Source organism: Purpureocillium lilacinum (assembly GCF_023168085.1).
Source record: "Purpureocillium lilacinum CBS 284.36 DNA, scaffold_7, whole genome shotgun sequence".
Taxonomy (NCBI): Eukaryota; Fungi; Ascomycota; class Sordariomycetes; order Hypocreales; family Ophiocordycipitaceae; genus Purpureocillium; species Purpureocillium lilacinum.
Genome location: NW_027072117.1, coordinates 2,222,735 through 2,242,954, shown reverse-complemented (window position 1 = coordinate 2,242,954; position 20,220 = coordinate 2,222,735). Strand labels below are relative to the sequence as shown.

The following is a 20,220-nucleotide window of genomic DNA, read 5'->3' as shown; positions in this document are numbered from 1 at the left end:
GGTCCACACAAAGCGACGCCGCACCCGCGATCCTACGAGTTCGTGTGCCGAGCCCTGCCATGCCATCTCATCCTCCTCCGGGCCGCCCGCCGACATCATCAAACCAATCCCCCACGCCGTCAGCGGTAGGCTGCATTGGGGTGTTTGGGTGGCTTGAGTCGGCTGACGGTTTACGAACTGTTGCGACGCTGGCCGTGTAAAATGTTTGGTGGGAATTTGTTCTGCGCCTCGTCCGTCCCCGGTGGCGTAGGCGTAGCTGCTGCGTCGTCCGCACACAGCGACGCGCTCCGGAGGTAAGGCGATGCGGCTCGGCCGTTTCGTCTGCGAGGCTTTCGTCTCTGCCGTCGGCGTGGCGTTCGGGCCGCCCATCAAGCATCCTGCTACTACTTGAAGTGCCGATGGCATTTGTGTGGCGACATAGTGAGGTCGCCTTCTGCCTCCCGTGGAATTCTCACGCGAGAGGTCACGTCACTCAAGACCGTTTTGCACAGCCTCCCGAGCGTTGGCATGACGGGACACATGACGCAAAAGCCTTTGCAATGAGACTGTATGGAACATTCTGCACGCTTCGGGAACAACTTGCCCAAGACAGGGACGATGACACCTGTTCTTGACCATGTTGTTTGACACGCCAATTGCTAGAACAGGCAATCTACCTAAACGGGTGATGTCAACGATCCGATAAGACGAAAGCCCTCCGAATATGCGGTATGCATAAGGTCACTGAGGGTGCTCAGCATAGTCGATAGACACTCTCGACCCTCAATCGCCATTTGTTGCCCTATTCCTGCTTCTTACCTCTCACGAGCATTAGCTTCAGGGTAGACAGGAACGCCCTCAACCTGACCCCCATGTCGCTGGACGCGGGCTAGAACCCGCCAGACCCGCCGCCGCCGCCGAATCTCTCTCCGCTTCCACACACATCACGAACAGGCACACAAAAAAAAAGTGATCCACACCTTTGCAAAGCCTTCTTAAGGCACTTGAGCCTCGCCTCTTCTCAACAAATCATCTGGTTTCGTGGTCTAGTTGGTCATGATTTCTCGCTAACACCGAGAAGGTCCCCGGTTCGAGCCCGGGCGAAACCACGATGTCTGTCTTTTCGGAGACGGCTTCACTTCTTTGACCTTTTCACACAATTCACCTGGTTTCGTGGTCTAGTTGGTCATGATTTCTCGCTAACACCGAGAAGGTCCCCGGTTCGAGCCCGGGCGAAACCACGTTGTCTTCTTTTTTTTTGTCGTTTGGCTTGCCTCAACTTGGGCTCTTTTGCTTGGGGGGAGTGTTGGCCACCGCGGGGGCGTCGTTTCGCGCGAGCTGGGAGCAATATTGGGATCGCGGCCTTTTTTTTTATTACTAACACGATGAGCCACGCGCTACGGAGCAACTGCCCGCTCAAATCAGACACTTGAGACATTTCCCGGGATCAGTTGCTGACAGGCATGCCGTTGATCTCTATCTTCATGGCGTCTACGAGTCGAGGACCCTGCGTTGGCCACTCTGGTCGGGGAGAAAGGCCCATGCGAATGCGTGCGAGCTGATAATGACGCGAATTCGTATCGCGGAGGTTTCCCAGGAGCGGCTGGAACCGGGTGCTAGCGGTCATGGGCTCCGAGCGCTTCGTCCAAGTGTCGCTTCGTCCATGTCTAAAGTCGTCGAGGCAGTTGTTCCGCTCATAGCATGCCTCTCGTTCCTCTCGTTCCTCTTGCGCAGACGATCTAGTCCCTGAATCGATCAACCCCTGAATGAGTTCGCGCGAAAGTCGTAATACCTCACTGCCGCGGCCCTTGTTCTCGATCACCTCATGAGGTTTTGCCATGTAAGCCTCCACAAACGCGACGCGTTCCAGATGCTGCGCTCCTCTACTGTCATCCGACCAGGCTTAGGGAAGTACGGGTCGTTGTCCCTGTATGCCGCAATCGCCTTGCCAACGTCTTCTCGATCCAGAGTGATTGGCCTTGCTTCGTTGAAGTTGAGAAGAAAGAACCTGACTTCGTGATGGCTGGGTCTTCATTAGCATGGTAATCAAGAGGCGAGTCGGAGCCGATAAAGGCTCCGTCTTCAGCATCTGAGGCGTAGTGATCGAAACTCGTTGGGCAAGATCTGGCGGTCTCTGAGACGTAATGATCGAAAGCCGTCGCTTGCGAAACGATAGCTTTGCTGCCCCAAAACGAATTCCACATCCCTTCCATCGCGACGAACCGCCCAATGCATGACCGCAACCGCACTTCACATTCTTCGGGCCAGGTCTTCGACATCGATCTCGCTCTCCACAAGGTCAGCCAGATAGAGCTTGAACTTGCGCAGTGAGAACACCCGGCGGACGGCGCGGCGGGAAGCGAATCCCAAGTGAACACGCGCGAGGCATTTCTTGCTCACTGGAGAAGCGCGAGCACCAGCTTGAAGATCTGCCAGGCAGTAGGCTTGGATGATAATTTCGCGCGTAGGTTCTGGGAGTGGGTGGATTCGCTCCGCGACGAGGAAGGGCGCTGATGGCATTACTCTTGCGCTTGTGGCAGACTCGCCCAGCTGAGGGAAGACGGCGTGAAATCGAGAATGCTCGTCGCACACGCGAGGGCAGCACGCAAAGGACTCCGGTACCTCGACGTTATCGACGTTATGCTGCTCCATTTGATGTATGCCGTCAGATGTGCTCTAAAGTTGGGTCGGAGGGCATTAGAATGCATCGAGCTGGCGATCTTGACGATCTTGGAGCAATCTTTCATGCGAAAGATTGTACCGCAACCTCCCGCGCCGATTACACGAAAGGTGGTTCGCCCAGCTGATTACGCGCTGGCTTTGTGCTTGGCTTCATCATCCGACAATGATGTCAAGATCGGGCTGTGGACAGAGAGTTCCCGGTTCACGGAAGGTCGACCATTCGTGGAGTCAAGATCTCCCCGTAAATTGATCGAGGTATCGAGACTCTCGACAAGGCCGCTCAAAGTCGCAGAGAGCTCCGAAATTGTGTATCGACGAGGAGTTTGCTTGAGTTTGATCAACATTACGAAGCGGATGTTCGAAGTACAGATGGGGCTGGGGGAAAGGCGCGAAAGGCCAGGGACTCGAGGAAATTTGGTCGGGTATCAGCAAAAGTCGCACACAATCAGGTTGTCAGTATAGATGAAGTTTCTTGTCTCGAATATAGTAATCTTTCTCATGAGGCCCAGTCTGCTTGTGCGGTATCAAGCCGGGCTCCTGCATCCATGTCCCCCAATAACCACTCGTTCATGTCCCACTTACAACATGCCAAGCAAACAAGGTCGCATGCGTGGGAAATGCGTGGTCAGCGTTGCGGATGGTCGGATCACAGCAGGAGCGTAATTGAATGGACGGGTGCCACGACATGTCATTCAAGGTGCATCTCGCGCAAATCACGTCACACATTGACGTCGCGAAATGCAATGCAATGCCACTCCATAGGGCAAGGGCTCACAATTGAGGCATGGACAACGCGCATATGACAACTGCGCCTGCTGATCGAATGAAAACCTTGTGCCCCGATTGAGCGCCTGACGGCGATCTCGGGCTGGCTGGCCCTCCCGTCAGCAGGACCTGGCGTGCGGCACGGGATGGCTTTTACAGTAGAAGAGCGCGCCGTCAGCGTCGATTACCAGATCAGTGGCCTGCAAGTGTTTCCTGATCACGACCTCTGGGCCGAGTGCTACGCCCAGTACCGCGCGGACGGAGCCTGCTCACAGGCCGGAGGAAGGTTTCTTGGAGAGCGGAGGAGAGCGACGGCAGCTTGCGTCGGGAACAAGTGACGGAGTGGGCACGGATGTAATGGTTGCGTTACCCTCGGTCAAGAGTACGAAGTAGGTTGCATCGCTCGGTCAAGGGTGACCCGCCCCTGTGTTCTGCTACTCCATCTCACCCGGTGTCGAGACATTATCCGGACTGCGACACATGTGGTAGATGAGGCGGGCACGGTGGCAGATATGTAGTGGTCGAAGAATCTCTCAATCTTTCTGGAAAGTCGTGGGCGAGGACGTGGGGAGCTGCCATTGCCAGATCTGGACCCAGGCGCAAGCCTCCCGACGCTTGACCAGGGCGTCGTGAGCAGGCCACAATGGCTGATCTCTGGGGCGGATTGTTCATAATGCAGGTCCTGTGGCTAGTGACGACGACTGCAAGACCAGTAAGCAGGTAATGTGCGGTAGGATTGAGGGCCTCCAACTTCAACATTATCCATAGTCTTGTGACGACGCTAAGAACTGCCTGAATCTGGAGCTTCGGACATGCGGAGCTCCAGCGTCCAGTGACTGGATCGGCATTCTGGCAATTGTCCGGGACGCATGGCACCAGACGGGGTCGACACGGACGGAGCTCGTGTGGAGCAGGTCGGTCTTCTGCAGGGACTCTCATGCGAGCCGCCGCCAGGAGGCAGCTCCGGTGAAGCGTCCCGGGCGAGATCCCCGAGACAGGTGGGTTCTTATGTATCTGATCACGCCCAACGTTCTCGTACTTTCGCGGGGCTGAAAAGCGGAAGCCTCTCCGTGACTCCGTTCAGTGGGAGCGTCCAACGATGCGACTTATAACCTGCATCATGTTTCACACGTCAAAGAGTCCAGAGCCGTGTCGAGGCCCAGTCTCCGCGTCCAGCTCATGCACCTTGATGAGGCCCAAGAGGCATCGACTGGTCGGCAAGTCGCAAGTCTCCAATCTTCGGCCACACTCTCACACGCCCGACTAACCCGCGACGGGCATCCCCCGCTCAACCCCGCTCCATCGACGCGACTCGATTCGCGACGGTGGCACGGGAAGGACGGCGGCTGCCCCACAACTTGCGGCGTCAAAGCTGGGGGTCCTTGTTCCCTCAACCCCGAACACCGAGATACTCCCAGCAATGTGCTCGCCTTGTCGCGGCAACGGAGACCCCCGCTGCTTTCCGGCCTCCCCAGGCGGCGCCCATTGGGCAAGGCCCAGAGCTCCTGCGGGCTGCAGCTCTGTTGGAGTAGCCCGTACTCGCTGCCTGCTAACATGAACGCTGGGGCCTTTCCGGGCCAAACGCGGCGAAGTGGCGCGCGCCTGTGCCGCTGTCGCGACGGGGTCCCGCCTCGCAATCCCGAGCTCTATGCGAGCAGGCAACGCGCGGTGGGTATCGACGGACGGGCGGGACGTCAGGCGAAACTGGAAAGTGAGGAGAAAGGGGACGGCGAGACCACGATGCCACACACACAGTCTGGCCTGATCGACGAATCAGTGCGACGAGGCGCAGACGCGGGTGGAAGGGGCAGGGAGGGGTCGTCTGGGCTTGTTCCTGCCCAGCAGGCAGGCGATCGCAGAGGTGGAAGCATAAATATCAGTCCAGCCGGCGCTCCCTAGCTGTCCCGAAGTTGGGCGGCAAGAACACACACGCGACGCTCTTCCTCTCCTCCCATACCATACCGTCTGGAGCCGATCGTGACGACTGCCACGTCCAGCAGCTTCCTAATTCTACAAGCCTCCCAGCATCGCATCGCACTGTCTGCGTGCTTACACACCCCCTCGCCGAGGTCTTAGCTTTGCGACTTACAACTTTAAAAACCACCCGCCCTCCTCCTCGCCGGCCCGACCGCGCGAGGCTGCTTCAATTGTGCAAATCAACTGCCCATCCCCCCTTCGTGTACAAGTCAATCTGTCACAATGGTACTTTTCCGCCCCTTGTCCCGTTGTATCCCTCTCGCTTCCCGCGCCGCCCTCTTCTCTACATGTTCCTCGGCGACACGCCCGTTCGTGTCACGGGCGGCCGGACTCAGCAGAAAACTCTCCTCCACCATATCCTCGCCAGTCTCCGGGCCGCGGTTCCAGCCGTCTTCGATTCGTGCGCTGACAACGGCGCGTGAAAAGGTCAAAGTCCTTCTTGTTCTCTACGACGGCGGCCAGCACGCCAAGGATGTAAGTCTTCCTGTTTCCAGATTCTGTTGCTATTTGTTTGGTCTCTGCTCCACCGAGTGTCCCTCAATTCGTTGGGAACGGCTACTTTTGGTGTCTCATACGAGGTCTGGGCAGATGTGACGGGAGGGCAGCTCCTTTCGTCCCATCCATCTTGACCTTCCATCCGAGCCTCCCCTAACCGCATTACGGCCGACGTCCTCAGCGCCACCGAAACGCGGGGTGCCATCGGAATACGTAATGCGGGGAAGGTCACCCAACCCATCCCTTGACAGCCTCACTGAATCATCTGCGTCTGGTTGCATCCGCTAATGCGTGCCGCCTTGGCTCCCCCGAATCGCAGGTCCCAGAGCTTCTAGGCACCACCGAAAACGAGCTCGGCATCCGCAAGTGGCTCGAAGACCAGGGACACACCCTTGTCACCACCTCTGACAAGGAGGGCGAGAACTCCAAGTTTGACCAGGAGCTCGTCGACGCCGAGATCATCATCACCACTCCGTAAGTCCCTCTTATACCTACCCTGCCGACCTGCTGCTGCGGATACGAAAGAACACACAACACCACAGGAGCATTTGTACTGACAACGTCTAGCTTCCACCCTGGCTACCTGACCGCTGAGCGCCTAGCCAAGGCTAAGAACCTCAAGCTCGCCATCACAGCCGGCATCGGCTCCGACCATGTCGACTTGAATGCCGCCAACAAGACCAACGGCGGCATCACCGTCGCCGAGGTCACCGGTAGCAATGTTGTCTCTGTCGCCGAGCACGTTGTCATGACCATCCTTGTCCTCATCCGCAACTTTGTCCCTGCCCACGAGCAGATCGAGCGTGGCGACTGGGATGTCGCTGCCGTAGCCAAGCAAGAGTATGATCTTGAAGGCAAGGTCGTCGGAACCGTTGCCGTCGGCCGCATCGGCGAGCGTGTTCTGCGCCGCCTCAAGGCCTTTGACTGCGCGGAGCTGCTCTACTACGACTACCAGCCGCTTTCTAAGAAGGCGCAGGACGAGATTGGCTGCAGACGGGTTGAGAGCCTCGAGAAGATGCTGGAGGAATGCGACGTTGTCACCATCAACTGCCCGCTACATGAGAAGACCAAGGGTCTTTTTAACTACGACCTCATCAAGAAGATGAAGCCAGGTATGTCTCGTAAACTGAGTGACTGATATACTCAAGCGCTTACAATGATCCAGGCTCGTACCTCATCAACACCGCCCGTGGTGCCATTGTCGTCAAGGAAGACGTTGAGAGGGCTCTGAAAGAGGGCCATCTTGCCGGCTATGGTGGCGATGTGTGGTTTCCTCAGCCCGCACCCAGGGACCACCCCCTGCGCACGGCAAAGAACCCTTTCGGTGGCGGCAACGCCATGGTGCCTCACATGTCCGGCACTTCCCTCGATGCCCAGCAGCGCTACGCCGATGGTACGAAGGCTATACTGGACAGCTACCTCAGCGGCAGGCACGACTACCGACCCGAGGACTTGATCGTCCACCAGGGAGACTATGCTACTAAGGCATACGGCCAGAGAAAGTAGGGTGGCCGTATGATGCTGATTCCTGCTGGCAGAGCGAAAGGTTACAATGAAGTTTATGTATCAGAATATTGATGGCCGGTACAGCCGCTGTGGTAGTTCAAATAACGACGTTATGCGACGTACGTTCATAATAAGCTGTCATTTGCCAACGAGAGCAAGGACAGCAATCGCCGCATAATGACCTATTTGCTGCAATTTGGTATCGACACTCGCGTAAGATATGTATTCAATTCGATGTGCCTCGCGGAGCCGTCGCTACTGCCCCGCGATCAAGCAGCAGCTGCACAATAGTTTTGTTCCATCCTTTGTCTGCGTAGTAGAGTGCGTTCCGTTCAAACATGTCCATATTGTCGACGTCGGCTCCATGATCTAGCAATATTCGAACAATGTCTTCGTGACCGTCTTTGCACGCATACATCAGCGCTGTTGTCTGCCGCCTATCAAGGTGGTTCGCGTTGGCTCTGTGTTCTAGGAGCAGCTTCACGATGGCTAGGTGGCCTTTTTCTGCCGCCCGAAGTAGTGAGGTTTTGCGTTCCCTGTTCCTAGTGTCCATCAAGTTGGGATTGGCACCATGATCCAGCAATATCTTCACGACCCTTGTGTGCCCACTCTCGGCGGCAGTGTATAATGGAGTGTCGCCAAGGTTTGTGCTTCGGTCCGTCTCGGCTCCGTATGCGAGCAGCAAGCTCACGATGTCATCCAAGCCCTTGTCGGCGGCCCAATAGAGCCAAGTCCTGCCCGCATCGTCGGCACGGTTCGCGGACGCCCCGGCAGCAAGAAGCATCTTGACAACTTCATAGCGGCCTCTTTCAGCAGCCAAGGACACAGGGGTCCGATTTTGCCAAGCTGGCCGATCTATATCGGGCCGCGGATGGTGTTCCAAAAACAGTTGTATCAAGGATCGTCGTCCTAGCTCAGCGGCTCGAGCTACAGCACAAGCTGTGTGTTTCTTTTCCGGTACGAGGTTGGCTCCAGCATCGAGCAGGATTCGGACTGTCTCCTCATGCCCTTCCTCGGCTGCCACTTCAATGGGCCTCCAATAAGACTCATTAGCACGGTCCACGTCTGCTCCATGCTCGATCAACAGATTTACTACAGCAGCATTGCCTGATTTTGCAGCATGATAGAGCAAGGTCCGCTGAGACGCATCTGTCTGATCGATGCTGTCCTTCTTTGCGTCCAATAGACGGCTCAGCATCGCCTGGACCACTTCGCGATTGCAATGTTGCACTGCCCATATGATCGCCGTCTCGCGAACTTTGTTCGTTTCTTCAACGACGCCGATATCGACATCGCAGAGGTAGCCCACAACAGCGCTGTTGTTGGATTTCATGGCATGCCAAATCGCTGACTGCCCAGCAGCGTCACTGCGATGAAGGTCGACCTGCTTCGTATCGACGAGGATCTTGAGAGTTTTCTCTTGTCCATTGAGGCACGCCCAGTGCACCGGTGTCCGACCTTCGATATCAGCCAAGTCTGCAAAAGCACCTAGTCTCAGAATGTCGCCGAGACTTGTTTCAAGACCCAGTTCTGCACAGTGGGAAGCTGACGTCCTACCGCCTTCGTCTTGGCTGTCGATGTTGCCCCTCAGCTCGAGGATGGCCTCGACAACCTCTGGCCACTTATTGCGCATCGCCAGGGGCAGTGCCGGGTGTAACTTTCTTGATCCAAAGTCACCTTCGTGAACGAAACAGAGGTGATAAAGAGTCTTTGCTCTGTCGTGACTCTTGATGGCCTGCACCAGTGGAGGGTCTGTCCCCCCCGGATCCGACGCAGCACGGTTGCCGGCTGCGAAGGCGGTGGCAATCTCCTTGTATCGATCGATGACCTTGCTGACTTCCTCATTACGGCGCTCGAACTCAGGGTCCTGCTTTTGTGTTTGGCCCCCTTCGCCTAAATGCGAGCCGTTGCCGTAATTCCCGTCAAGCCAGCGGATGCCATCGAGGCCAAACTGTCGCCTTTGCTGCGTTGTGTCTCTCGCCAAAGACCAGCGGTAAAGCTCACTGGTCTTCTGCAAGACGCGAACGAAGGCCGCCACGTTGTCTGCGGACGGCATGTCTGTGCCCCTGTCCCATGGCTGCGAATACTCGCGGCAGGCCCATCGAAGAAGGAGCTGTGATCGATCCCATTCGCCGGCCTTCCGGTACGTGTCCGCTCCGTTGAGTATGCTCGTGAGCATGTCTTGCGTATTTGGCCGTAGGCGGGCCCTGAACTCCGGGATGATGCTCATCATGGCGTCGGTTCGAGACCCCAGCCCATTCGTGACAAACGCATCCACCATGGCAGACACGTCACGGCTATCAAGCTGAATCTGGCCCTCGTGCTCGAGGATTGTCGACGTCGCGATACCGTTCAGCTTTGTCAGAGACCCAATCAAAGACGTGTAAAGACCCCGGCCACAGAGATCAAGCAGGGCGTGCCGTCGCGGTGCGCACTGAATTCGGACAGATATTTGAGCTTTCTCGTAGCTGGAGATACTCCGAAGGGATTTGGCGCATCGTATTGCCTCGCAAGGTCTGAGTCCAAGAGCCTGATAAACAATGTTCCATCCGAAGAAGCGGTGCGGGATCCGATCTCTCATCTGTTCTTTGCCTTTGTACTTTTCCCAAACATCGTGGTGGCCTTTCTGTAACACCCACAAGTCTCCGTGACCCAGTGTATCGTCCTCATCAACGAGCAATGTGTACTTTGGGATCATTGCGGTACTGTTTCCGAGCCACAAGTCCATTTCTTGTTGGATGTTATGCATCTTCTCCCAATCATCGTTGTCAAGACCGGCCGATATGATCTGCAACCCTTCGTCTTCCCGCTGGTCTGAGACTTGACGGAGGTTGTGCATCCCGTCGTTGTTGAAAAGCCGCTCGTCGTATGTAAGCGACCACATCCAGAGTCCAAGTATTGCTTCTGCTTGCGCTGGATCAATGGCCCAACCAGAATGAGTCTCTGTTGATGGTGGTCTGATCATCACTCGTAGGCTCTGCTCACGAAACTGCTCGTTGGCCAGTTTGCCGTATGGTCTTGAGGCACTTATTCTGAGCGTAATCTCCGCACGCTTGTGGCCTTCATGTTCAAGTCGTATGATGCTGTCGGCAGCTTGTCCTACGGCCGCTGCGAGCTGCTTGGCTCGAGAGCGGACACAGACCTGCTCGTCAGCCCAGTATTGATACTGAGACTTGTGCAGCCCCTCAAAAGAGAGATTGCCAGTCAAGTTCGCAAGTGTTTTCCTTATTGAGAGTAGTTGCTCATACATCTCTTGAGTTGTCATATGCACTTGATTCCGTGGCTGATTCGAGGTGTCGGAGCTGCTGCCATCCCGTTCCAGGACATCATCCGCTCCATGGGGTTTCCGTTGCGCGTCATTCATCGAAGGTAACTCAGGGTCGTCAGGCCCTCGTGTAGCCAACATAGCACATCCTGTGATATGCCACGACGGCGCCCTATACGAGCCATGCATGTCGCCAAGCTGCCTGTCGGTGGACGGAGAGTTGCTTGGTGGTCGCCCAAGGCCAGTTGAAAAGCTCGAACGGAGGTTCTCCATGAAGGTCTTGGTTCTAGGCGGTGATCCAGGTAGCGCAAGTCTGAATGCAAGCCAGTCCAACTCATACCCAGATACCAGATCGGGCATTGTGGCGAACTCGCTGTCCTTTGGTCCAAGCCTTTGCATTCGGAGTAGGCATCTGAGAAAAGCCATGACGAGGGTGATGCCAAGCTGCGCGATTGACACCCAAGCCTTCATGCCACGCAGTCCAATGAACTGAAGCACGTAACCGCCGAGGGTTATCATCGTTGCGGCAAACGTAGCTATCTGGAACTTCTTTCCGGTCGGCTCTTTGCGTGAGGAGATCCAAGACTCCAGTGGCTTTGACCGGTCTTCCAGGTGTACAAACGCATCAAAGCTTTGGTCGCCGACAAATTGCGGCCCGGGTTGCAACCATATTAGGCGACTAGAACTGGCAGACGACTTTTGGCGCTTGTAGGTGACTTCCGATGTGGCCTGCCCGACGATTGCAGCGCAGCCAAACATTCCGAGGCAGAGCAAAGCGGTTCCGGAAATGAACATGCGCGGTGCATAGTCCTTGGACGAAGAGTCGAAGGATTGACTGATGCCCCAATCCCATTTCCATGCTCCAAACCCAGCGAGCACGACAAGGCCGGCCTGAAAGACCAGTCCTATAAGTGCTACCAGAGAGAATACCCAGAGGGGTTGCCTCTTTATGCCAACGTTGAGGGACAGATTGGGCTTTGGTGCGAAGCCTGATGCCGAGTCGGTTTCACTGCTGGTGGCAAAGGAGCCCTTCTGCTTCTTCCATTCGTCATGATCATCTGGCATCTTTTCAAGATAATCCTGGAATAATTGCACCTTCTGATCACCCGCCGCGGTCATCGGGGCGCGGTGCCGGGCAGCGGTCGGAGCCGTAACTCGGTCCGGGTCCGGGTCTGGATCCGGGTCCGGGTCCGCCGACTTGTCTTGCACGCATACCAGCTCCAGCACGTTAGGCCTGCCGAGGACACGTGTGATGCCTCCTTGGTTGAAGAGCTCGCAAACATCGCGGCTCGTGGACGTGCATAGCTCCGCCTCGACAACGCCAGAGCCTTCCTGCGAACGCCCGATAAACGCCCTCAAGGATGGGTGCCCGCAAACGCGAATGGCAGAGACGATAGCCGTGATAATACCGATGGGGCATAGTGCGAATATCAAGTAGTCAAGGAAGGTCGTGCTCTCGCTAAGGTACTGTCGCGTAATGGACTCGCCAAAAAGAGCAAGCAGCGGTCCGAGGTCCTGTGCGAGGTTGTTAGAGAAATCGGATAGGTCGTCCCCAGCTGCGACCAAAGGAGCAACGAGAATAATCGCCCAGGGAGCAGGCATCGCGGGCGGCGACGGCAGCAACGGCGGCAACGACATCAACGACAGCAACGATGGCAAAGACGGCAACGACGGCAACGACAGCAACCAGACTCGTACTCTCGAGGATCTGCTAGACCAGACGAATGCTTCGCCCGTCTTCTCGCACGGTCATGGCGTCGTGTGTTGATGCAGCAGCAGGAAACTGTTGCTGTTAGGCGGGCATGGACATGTTCAAGAACTGGGGGCAGCCGGCAGAAAGCAGTCATTCGACCGTTAGATGCAGCTACTTGTCCGGGTTACACACCACCGCTGTGGCCCGGGCCAACAGGGAGGGTGAACCGGCGATTGGGCTGCAGGGAAGTTACAAGTATAGGCCAGGGCCCTCGGCGCTTCATGTTCAGAAACGGCCCAGTACGGGGCTTGAGGGTATGTGGTAACGACTAACGAGTACACACAAGCATGTCGGAAGGCATTTTCTTCAAGTTGGAACATCTTCAAAGCGAATGCTGTAAAGGGGATTGCCTGTACAAGATCAGGCAGACTTTGAGGTAAACGCAATGGCAAGACGCTGGCCGGGCGGGGAACCCAGCCCATGTCCGCACCGCATATGCACCTATCCTCCTCCTCAAAGTCAACTGGAAATACAACGTATAGCCAACGGACAGGGGGGGTTTCAGGTCGTCACAATGCACGACAGAAGCCCGCCTCTCTTCCCCAAGCGAAGCGCTTCCCGCACCAACTGGATGACGGCCCATGCCGAAGCCCAAGGCCACGGGTTGTAATGTTGCTTTTTTCGGCGACTGGATCTTCGTCACCGCGTCAAAACGCCTGTGAATTCTTAACCGTCGGGATACTGAGAGGACGAGCGCTTAAGCGACGAATGATGGGCCTACACATGCGTTCCTCTTACAGGGGGCCCATGCGTTGTACAGGGCTGTGCCTGGGCAGGGGTTTGGCTCGTAGACCCCCGCAGATTCGCTGAGGCATTCATTCGTTCGCCTTCTCAGCTCACACCGGACCGCGCCTTGTTGTCTGCGTTTGGTCCGACTCGGAGATTTGAGCACAGCAGGCAGTATTTCGTTACTAGTCACGGAGTAGGAAGTACATGATTCCCAATCTCCGTATTCCCACGAAAGCTTCGCAACGGTCCCGCTCCGTTAACAAGCTTTGACCTGGAAGTCCTCCGCGCGTGTCGTTCCGACGTTGACGTTCGCCTCGCACACCCCAGCGGCTCGGCCCGGCGCCATGCCTAAACCCAAAGAGTCCAAGACAAGAACGCCAGCGGTCAGCGGTCAGCAATGCTGCGAACACTCCAGCGCCTACGTTTCTGTACGACGATGTAGAAGCGATCCTGTAGAATGGGCAGCTCGCAGCGCTGTTATTACTGCGTGCGCCGACTCCGGCCGCCCGGGTATTTCGTTACTTTACCCATAATCAGATGCTTTCCCACAACCCTCGCCATGCAAACCCCAGAATCCAAAATACACCAGACAGTCCTCAGACAGTCCCCCGGAAGAGCGCCGTTTGAACACTTGTTTAAACACCCCCCAGTCCGCCGAGCGAGCTCATCTCCAAAACTTCCACCACTTCCTCTCTCCGCCCTCTCCCTCCTTTCTCCGGACCTGATCCCGCCCGCGTATCCTCCAAAAGTACACGGGAATGCCCGCAACCACAAACGCCACCACGGCGAGCGTCTGCACCGGCTGCGCAAAGACCGCCCTGCTGAACAGGAACACGCTGACGCAGCAGAAGATGATGGGCGTCGTGATCCACGTCTTGTAGGGGCGCTCCAGCTGCGGCTCCTTAACCCGCAGGATGATGAGGCCCAGCACCGTGATGAAGTAGAACGTGTAGCCCGCGACGCCGTAAAACGTCACGAGCGTGGAAAACTCGCCGATGACGACGTAGCCGGCGGTGAAGGCGCCGTTCAGGATCAGCGCGTATATCGGCGTGTAGAACAGGCCGACGTCGTCGTCGCCGAAGCAGCCGCGCACTTTCTTGGTGACCCAGCCGCGCGTGCGCTGCGTCGACATGCCGTGGGCGTCTTCGTTTTGCGCGCCGATGCGACCAAAGAGGCTGGGGAGGTAGCCCTCTTTGCCGGCGACGTAGACGAGGCGACCGGCGGTGAAGGTTGAGGAGTTGAGAGCGCCAAAGCAGCTCGCGCTGACCAGCAGAGCCATAATCAGGGCGCCGACGGTTCCAAACACCTTGGAGCCGAACATGACGGCCACGGTGTTGGATTTGTTGATGATGTCGAGGGGTAGGACGAGAAAGTAGGCGATGTTGGCGAGAACATAGGATAGGATGACCATGGGCATCGCCGTATGGATTACCCTAGGCAGGTCGCGACTTGGGTTGCGAAATTCGCCAACCACGTAGTTGGTCTGCGCAATGTCAGCATGCCAGAAGCATCACCACGTGTCTCGGCTTCGACTCACGTTGTCCCATCCGTCAAAAGCCCACAGACCGCCGTACAGAGCGACAGCCCAGTTCGACAGGTCCGAGGAGGTGTTGCTGAACCAATCCTCCACCTTCCACGACATGCCCTTCTGATCGCCGTCCTTGAAAGTGTATCCAGTAATCGCCACCACGATGCCCGTGACCGTAACGCCCAGCAATGCCACAAACTTCAAAAACATGAGCAAGTCGTTGACCCGCGTGCCCACCCGCGTGGAGATACAGTTGAGAAACGTCACTATCGCAAGGCCGACGAGCGCAACCGACTTGTTTACCCAGGGGTTGATCGTCTCCGCCTCTGCGCCGATGATGGCGCGCACAAAGTACTCGCCCATGATGATGGCGATGATGGCGGCGCTGCCGGGCTTGAGTACCAAGACTGCAACCCAGGTGAATAAGAAGCCGGCCATCTCGCCAAAGGTCTTTGCCAAGTAGACTTGCGCGCCGCCGTTGAGAGGAATGGCGCCTCCAAGCTCGGCGTATGAGGCGGCGCCCGTCCAGGCCAGGATGCCGGCCACGATCCAGACGATCAGAGCCGCGCCCGGCGATCCAACCTTGGAGCTCACTTGACTAGGTGAGGAGAAGATTCCAGACCCAATAATCAAGCCGATTATCAGCGACAGACCGTTGAGGTACGTCAACGTCTTGTGCTTCTCCAGTGACCCTCCGCCCAGACCGCCCCCGGCCCGCGCCGCGCTTGTCGGTGCGCCTATAGGAGCATAGCCGCCAGTGCCGGTAGTCGAGCTTAAGGGGAAGAGGTTCCCCGCAAAGTCAAACGCTGATGACACCGAGTATGATCGCCCGCGCATGCCCATCCGCGCCGCGGGGTTATCGTCGTCCAACGGATCCTCCTCCTCCACCAGTGAGAGCCTCCGCGAGGACGATATGCTCGGCCGCGAGGACACTTCGGAGGTGGCGCCCCCATTGCTGTTGCTCGAGCTTGCCAGCGAAGCAAGCTCCAGCGAGTCTCGCGTCTGCGACTGGGCGGCGTTGTAGGGGGCCATTCTGGCGTGCCGCCCTGGCTTCAAGCTGAGCTCTCAAACGGCTTCAGCGCCGACAGCCGCGACTTCTATCCCGTCGTGTATATAGAGTACTGGAGTCTAGAGGCAACGGCGCATAGCGGCGACGTAATAGACGGTGTGCGCGGTGATGTCGAAAAGGCAGTCGGTGTTTTGAGGGTCGTGGGCTCGCGTGACGTTCTCGGTCGCTCGTCTTTGATGGGGCGTGGCTCGTGGCTGAAAGTGTATAATGCAACTCAAGGAGGCTGTAAATGACAATAACGGATCGAATCTTCGAAACTTATCCAAGCTTCTCACGGTCTGGTTGCGCGCGCTTGTTGTGTGTAGAAGAAAGGAGAAAGTCTGGCCGGCCAGTCAGGCTACTTGCGGTTCGGGGCCCGGGGGTCCAAATGAGAGCTGGCGATGATCGCTGGCCCAGTCCCCCCCGGCCAGCCACCCTCCCTCATTGGTGGCCCGCTTCAAGCCGACCAACTGCCGTGCAAAGCTTAGGTAAGGCCATACAGCGCACAGCGCCTGTTCAGCGCACCGCCCCCACTATAACCGCCGCGGCTACAGCGAGCACCCGCCTCTGATGCCACCCGACACATCTCTCCCAGGCTGTCATCGCGCAAAGGCAGCAAACAGCGTCGCCGTTGCGCCATGCCCTCAGACGATTACGCAGCCGTCGGCGGCGGCGGCGCCCTGCGCATCAAGGGCGTCAAAGTGCAAAAGAAGAAGAAGAAGAGGGACAAGTCCGACCTGGAGAAGAACCTCGCGAGTGGCGAAGACAGCGACAAGGCGCTCGTGAAGAGCACCAGCACCAGCAGCAAGGCCGAGGGCAGCAAGCGCAAGGACAAGCGCGACGCCGACGACGATGACGACAACGAGCGGCGGGACAAGGACGGCCACAGCGGAGAGGAGGACGATGCGCCCGCGCCTCAAAAGACGGAAGCCGAGCGGCGGTACGACGAGGTCAAGAAGAAGAGGGTAAGTTTGCGACGACTCTCTTTTCCCCCGCGATCGCGCCGGACGGCGTTGTGGTACCAGGGCTGACCAGACGCCTTGCGCAGCTACTCGAGATGACACGGGCTTCGGGCGCACGGCCGGAGCTGCTGAAGACGCACAAGGAGCGAGTCGAGGAGCTCAACACGTACCTGTCCAAGCTGAGCGAGCACCACGACATGCCCAAGATCGGGCCCGGTTAGACGGCCCTGCTGCGAGACGCAAAGGCGTGGGACGGGTGGAGGGCACATCGAAGTGTGCGATACATGGCATATGGCTGGCGGAGTCTACGGCGTTTGGTTATACCCATCAATACATGATCTATTCCTCAAGTTGTCGATCGGGGTTCAATGTGCTGCCTGGGTGGCTTTGCTGGTTGTTGCGGTTTGGCTGGGCCAGGTAACGGGCGGTCAGTACGGGGGAATGGACACGGCTTCTAAGGAAAATTAGGAGCCACATTCCTCAACAACCAGCCAATTGGTGAGATGGCCGAGTTGGTTATGGCGTCAGGTTAAGGTTAAAATCTTAGCATTAATTTCCTGATGGAGCAATCCTCCTGGGTTCGAGTCCCAGTCTCATCATTCTTTTTGCGGTTTGATCCTACATTTTTGCAGAGGGTAGCAATGCTCAATTAAGTCGTATGTCGGCCTGTTAACCAAGGAAGTTGGTTTCGTTCATTTTTCTCATTAGAGAACAGTCGCAATTGCCACTGGCAAGGGGCTTGTACTGGCATCTGAACGACACACGGACGCCCTACCCAGACATGGGATAGCTACTTTGGAGTGATCACGAGAGGAATATTCCCACACAAGTGACAACTGCCAAATTCATGTGCTTGCTATTATATGCAGTCCATGTGCCCTTTGCCCGTTTATATCAAACTCCCAACGAGCCCTCGAGTACCTTATGCCGCCGGTGCAATCCAATCTAAAGTCCAGTTTTCCTTGCGCTGATGCAGTTGCCGCTCTATTGTGACATTCATAAAGGAGAGAAATGGGTAGGAAATTCGTGAAAAAAGAACACGCAACCATGCCCAGAAAATGCAATGCCACCGCTAAAACCCGACTAAACTACATAAACAGGTACCTAAACAATTATTTGTCTGCTGGGCTCCTACGCCAGCATGAAGCCAGCCAGGATAGCACCAACCGCGACTACGAGGCCGGCGGCGCCGTGGCTCCGAGGGGCGGCGTTCTGGAGGTCGGGGTTGCCGGAGGTGCCGGTCGGCGTGCCGGTCGGGACGACAGCGACCCACGAGGTCGACGTGAGGGTGGTGACGCCGCCGTCGGGCAGTGTCGTGGTCAGCGTCTTTCGCACGGCGCTCGAGGTGGTGACGGAGCCGGTGGTGACGGTCTCCTGGGTGGTGGTGGGAGCAACCGAAGTGGACGACTCTTCTTCTATAACTCAGTCAGCAAATGATCACGTCAGAGCAACTCGCATCCTGTGGTCCGGAATCCAGTCCTCGGTTCGGCCGCGCTTGCGGCGACATCGTGTCGGATGACACGCGTTGCTGGTGATGCCGCGACGTTGGAGCGCCCTGGTCCGTGGCAAAAGCACAGCAGCATAAATCACGTCCGACATACCAGTTGTCTGCGGCGTGGATGTCGACGTCGTCGGAAGTGGCTCAGACGTCGATGCTGTGGTTGTTCTTGTTGAGAACGTGGTTTCTCGAGGAGAAGAATGAGAGGTCAAAGAAGAGGAAGAGCTATCTACTGGCAACGTACTGGAAGAAGAGGACGTGGACACTGGAGCACTCGTAGAGGAAGAAAACGCCGAGCTGGTTTTGGGCTCACTCGTCGTGGACGTACCAGAGGAAGAAGAGGGCTCCTGGGAGGTGGAGGGGGTGCTGGAGGGCCTTTCCGAGGAGGTCTGCGGGGTGGAAGTGGTCGGGGGAACCGGGGTTGAACTGGTGGTTGGCGGAACGGGAGTGCTGGAGGAGGTCGGAGGGGTAGACACGCTGCTAGGAGTCGACTCCCCTGCGATGTGTTAATACATGGTGATATCACTTTGGGGTGAAGAGGCATCAAGACTTACTTGGTGTTGATGATGAGGATGGCGGCGTCTGCGATGTGGAAGACGGCGTGCTGCTCGTGGACGGCGTAGACGGCGATGGTGTCGGTGTCGGCGTCGGCGTCGGCGTAGGTGTTTCGCTGGCAGCACCGCCGCCAGCGGCCGTCGTGTTCGCGCCCCCTTCCTGACGCTTGGCCAGCTCTGCCAGGACGGTGCCCACGGCGGGATCCTCCTCGTGGACAGCCTTCAGGGCATGGTCGTCGGAAGGGTACACGCCGTCCTGGAACCTCTGGGGCAGGTAGGCATGCAGAAGCCTGTGAAGAAGGTCCGGAGACGCAGTCTTGACCTCCGGGACTTCGGCCATGACGACCTTGGCCTGGTGGTCCGAGCCGCCACGGACAACGTCATGGCATCTCCTCCGGCCGGTGGTATCCCTGGCGGCAGTGAGGCCTAGGCTGACGAACAGACCAAAGACGACGGCCACGGCGAGCTTGCGAGAGGGCGACATCCTGCGGGATGGTTCCTTCTGGGGCCGGTCGAGCTCCTCTGACAGGCGCTGGTCGGAGCGGTCCTGGATGAAAGCAGTCTTCTCCTGGTCCACAGTGCTCAAGAGTCCAGCCTCCAAGTGATGCTCACGGTCATGGTCGAAGACAGGGATGGGAGCCATGTTGTCTTTAAAACGCCCAGATGTGGTGGCACTGGGAGAGATGCAAGGCAAAAGCAAATCGAGGTGCAGTCGACAGCCGGGATGGCCTATGTAGGTTTGCAGATGCCACAAGAGGGTCCCGCAGAGCCGCCTCGTTGCAGTCGAGCGGTCCGTGACTGGTCAGGACAGCAGCCCGATGGCGAGACGGGGGTGGACACGGAGAGCAAGGTGACGAGGGCGGTGCTTCCCAATGGCAAGGACCCGGGTCGAGACGAACGGCTGGGGGGTGGTAAAGGGGAGGAGGGTTGGTTGCAGGCAGCCCGCTTCTCTTTGGCGGTCGGATGGCGGAGGAGGAGGAGGAGAAGAGAGAGAGTGATACTGGACAGGAGAGGTCGAGGAAGAGGAGGAGAGGGAGGTGGAGGAGGAGGGGTGAAGGTCAAGGTGGCGTCCACGGCAGCCGGTGTGCCGGATTGTCGCGTCCGTCCTCACCTGTGCAGTGTTCCCGGGGGTGCGGCGGGAGGGTGCACGAGCAGGAGTGGAGGAGTGGATATCGCCAGCAGGCGAAGCTGGTGAAGACAATGATGTGCTGCTACCAAGTTGCCCATGTACTACTACTAGGTACTTACTAGCAGTGCCGGGGGGGGTTGGCTGGGCGGCTTGGTGGCGGGACCGGCTGCCGACTCCGTCAGCCAAGCCCGAGTGCGTGTGTGCTGGCCCCGAACGAACGGCGGCTGCGACTCTGCTAGCGAGGTAGCTTTTTTTCTGTTACCGTTCTCGGCCGCTTGTATCATTTTACGAGGGCGGGCTGCTGCGGTGGTCCCCTTGTTCCTGCGGCGCGGCTCGCTCGCCTGCGTCAC

At 57.5% G+C, this 20,220-nt stretch overlaps 5 protein-coding genes and 3 non-coding genes across 8 annotated transcripts; 5 read left to right on the top strand and 3 right to left on the bottom strand.

Annotated features, from left to right (window-relative positions):
• The first annotated feature begins 1,014 nt into the window (after nt 1-1,014).
• Nucleotides 1,015-1,088, top strand: PLICBS_009580. The gene has a single exon. It is a non-coding gene; the product is annotated as a tRNA-Val (tRNA).
• A 58-nt stretch (nt 1,089-1,146) lies between these two features.
• On the top strand, nt 1,147-1,220 carry PLICBS_009579. The gene has a single exon. It is a non-coding gene; the product is annotated as a tRNA-Val (tRNA).
• Nucleotides 1,221-5,625: 4,405 nt separating this feature from the next.
• On the top strand, nt 5,626-7,404 carry PLICBS_009578 (formate dehydrogenase (NAD+); the record flags this gene model as incomplete). The annotated part of the gene is made up of 5 exons (XM_065601675.1): nt 5,626-5,628; nt 5,830-5,877; nt 6,218-6,372; nt 6,466-7,010; nt 7,064-7,404. 5 exons carry the CDS (start codon nt 5,626-5,628, stop codon nt 7,402-7,404), a joined length of 1,092 nt encoding a protein of 363 aa, XP_065457747.1.
• A 927-nt stretch (nt 7,405-8,331) lies between these two features.
• PLICBS_009577 (uncharacterized protein) lies at nt 8,332-12,271 on the bottom strand (the record flags this gene model as incomplete). The annotated part of the gene is made up of 2 exons (XM_065601674.1): nt 8,332-8,438; nt 8,461-12,271. The coding sequence occupies 2 exons, from the start codon at nt 12,269-12,271 to the stop codon at nt 8,332-8,334; spliced, it is 3,918 nt and encodes a 1,305-aa protein (XP_065457746.1).
• A 1,544-nt stretch (nt 12,272-13,815) lies between these two features.
• PLICBS_009576 (uncharacterized protein) lies at nt 13,816-15,711 on the bottom strand (the record flags this gene model as incomplete). The annotated part of the gene is made up of 2 exons (XM_018325185.2): nt 13,816-14,634; nt 14,689-15,711. 2 exons carry the CDS (start codon nt 15,709-15,711, stop codon nt 13,816-13,818), a joined length of 1,842 nt encoding a protein of 613 aa, XP_018176579.1.
• Nucleotides 15,712-16,365: 654 nt separating this feature from the next.
• Nucleotides 16,366-16,910, top strand: PLICBS_009575 (uncharacterized protein; the record flags this gene model as incomplete). The annotated part of the gene is made up of 2 exons (XM_018325184.2): nt 16,366-16,692; nt 16,776-16,910. The coding sequence occupies 2 exons, from the start codon at nt 16,366-16,368 to the stop codon at nt 16,908-16,910; spliced, it is 462 nt and encodes a 153-aa protein (XP_018176578.2).
• Nucleotides 16,911-17,186: 276 nt separating this feature from the next.
• On the top strand, nt 17,187-17,288 carry PLICBS_009574. The gene has a single exon. It is a non-coding gene; the product is annotated as a tRNA-Leu (tRNA).
• A 532-nt stretch (nt 17,289-17,820) lies between these two features.
• On the bottom strand, nt 17,821-19,384 carry PLICBS_009573 (uncharacterized protein; the record flags this gene model as incomplete). Its single annotated transcript, XM_065601673.1, has 4 exons — nt 17,821-18,104; nt 18,421-18,452; nt 18,501-18,576; nt 18,742-19,384. The coding sequence occupies 4 exons, from the start codon at nt 19,382-19,384 to the stop codon at nt 17,821-17,823; spliced, it is 1,035 nt and encodes a 344-aa protein (XP_065457745.1).
• Nucleotides 19,385-20,220: the final 836 nt, after the last annotated feature.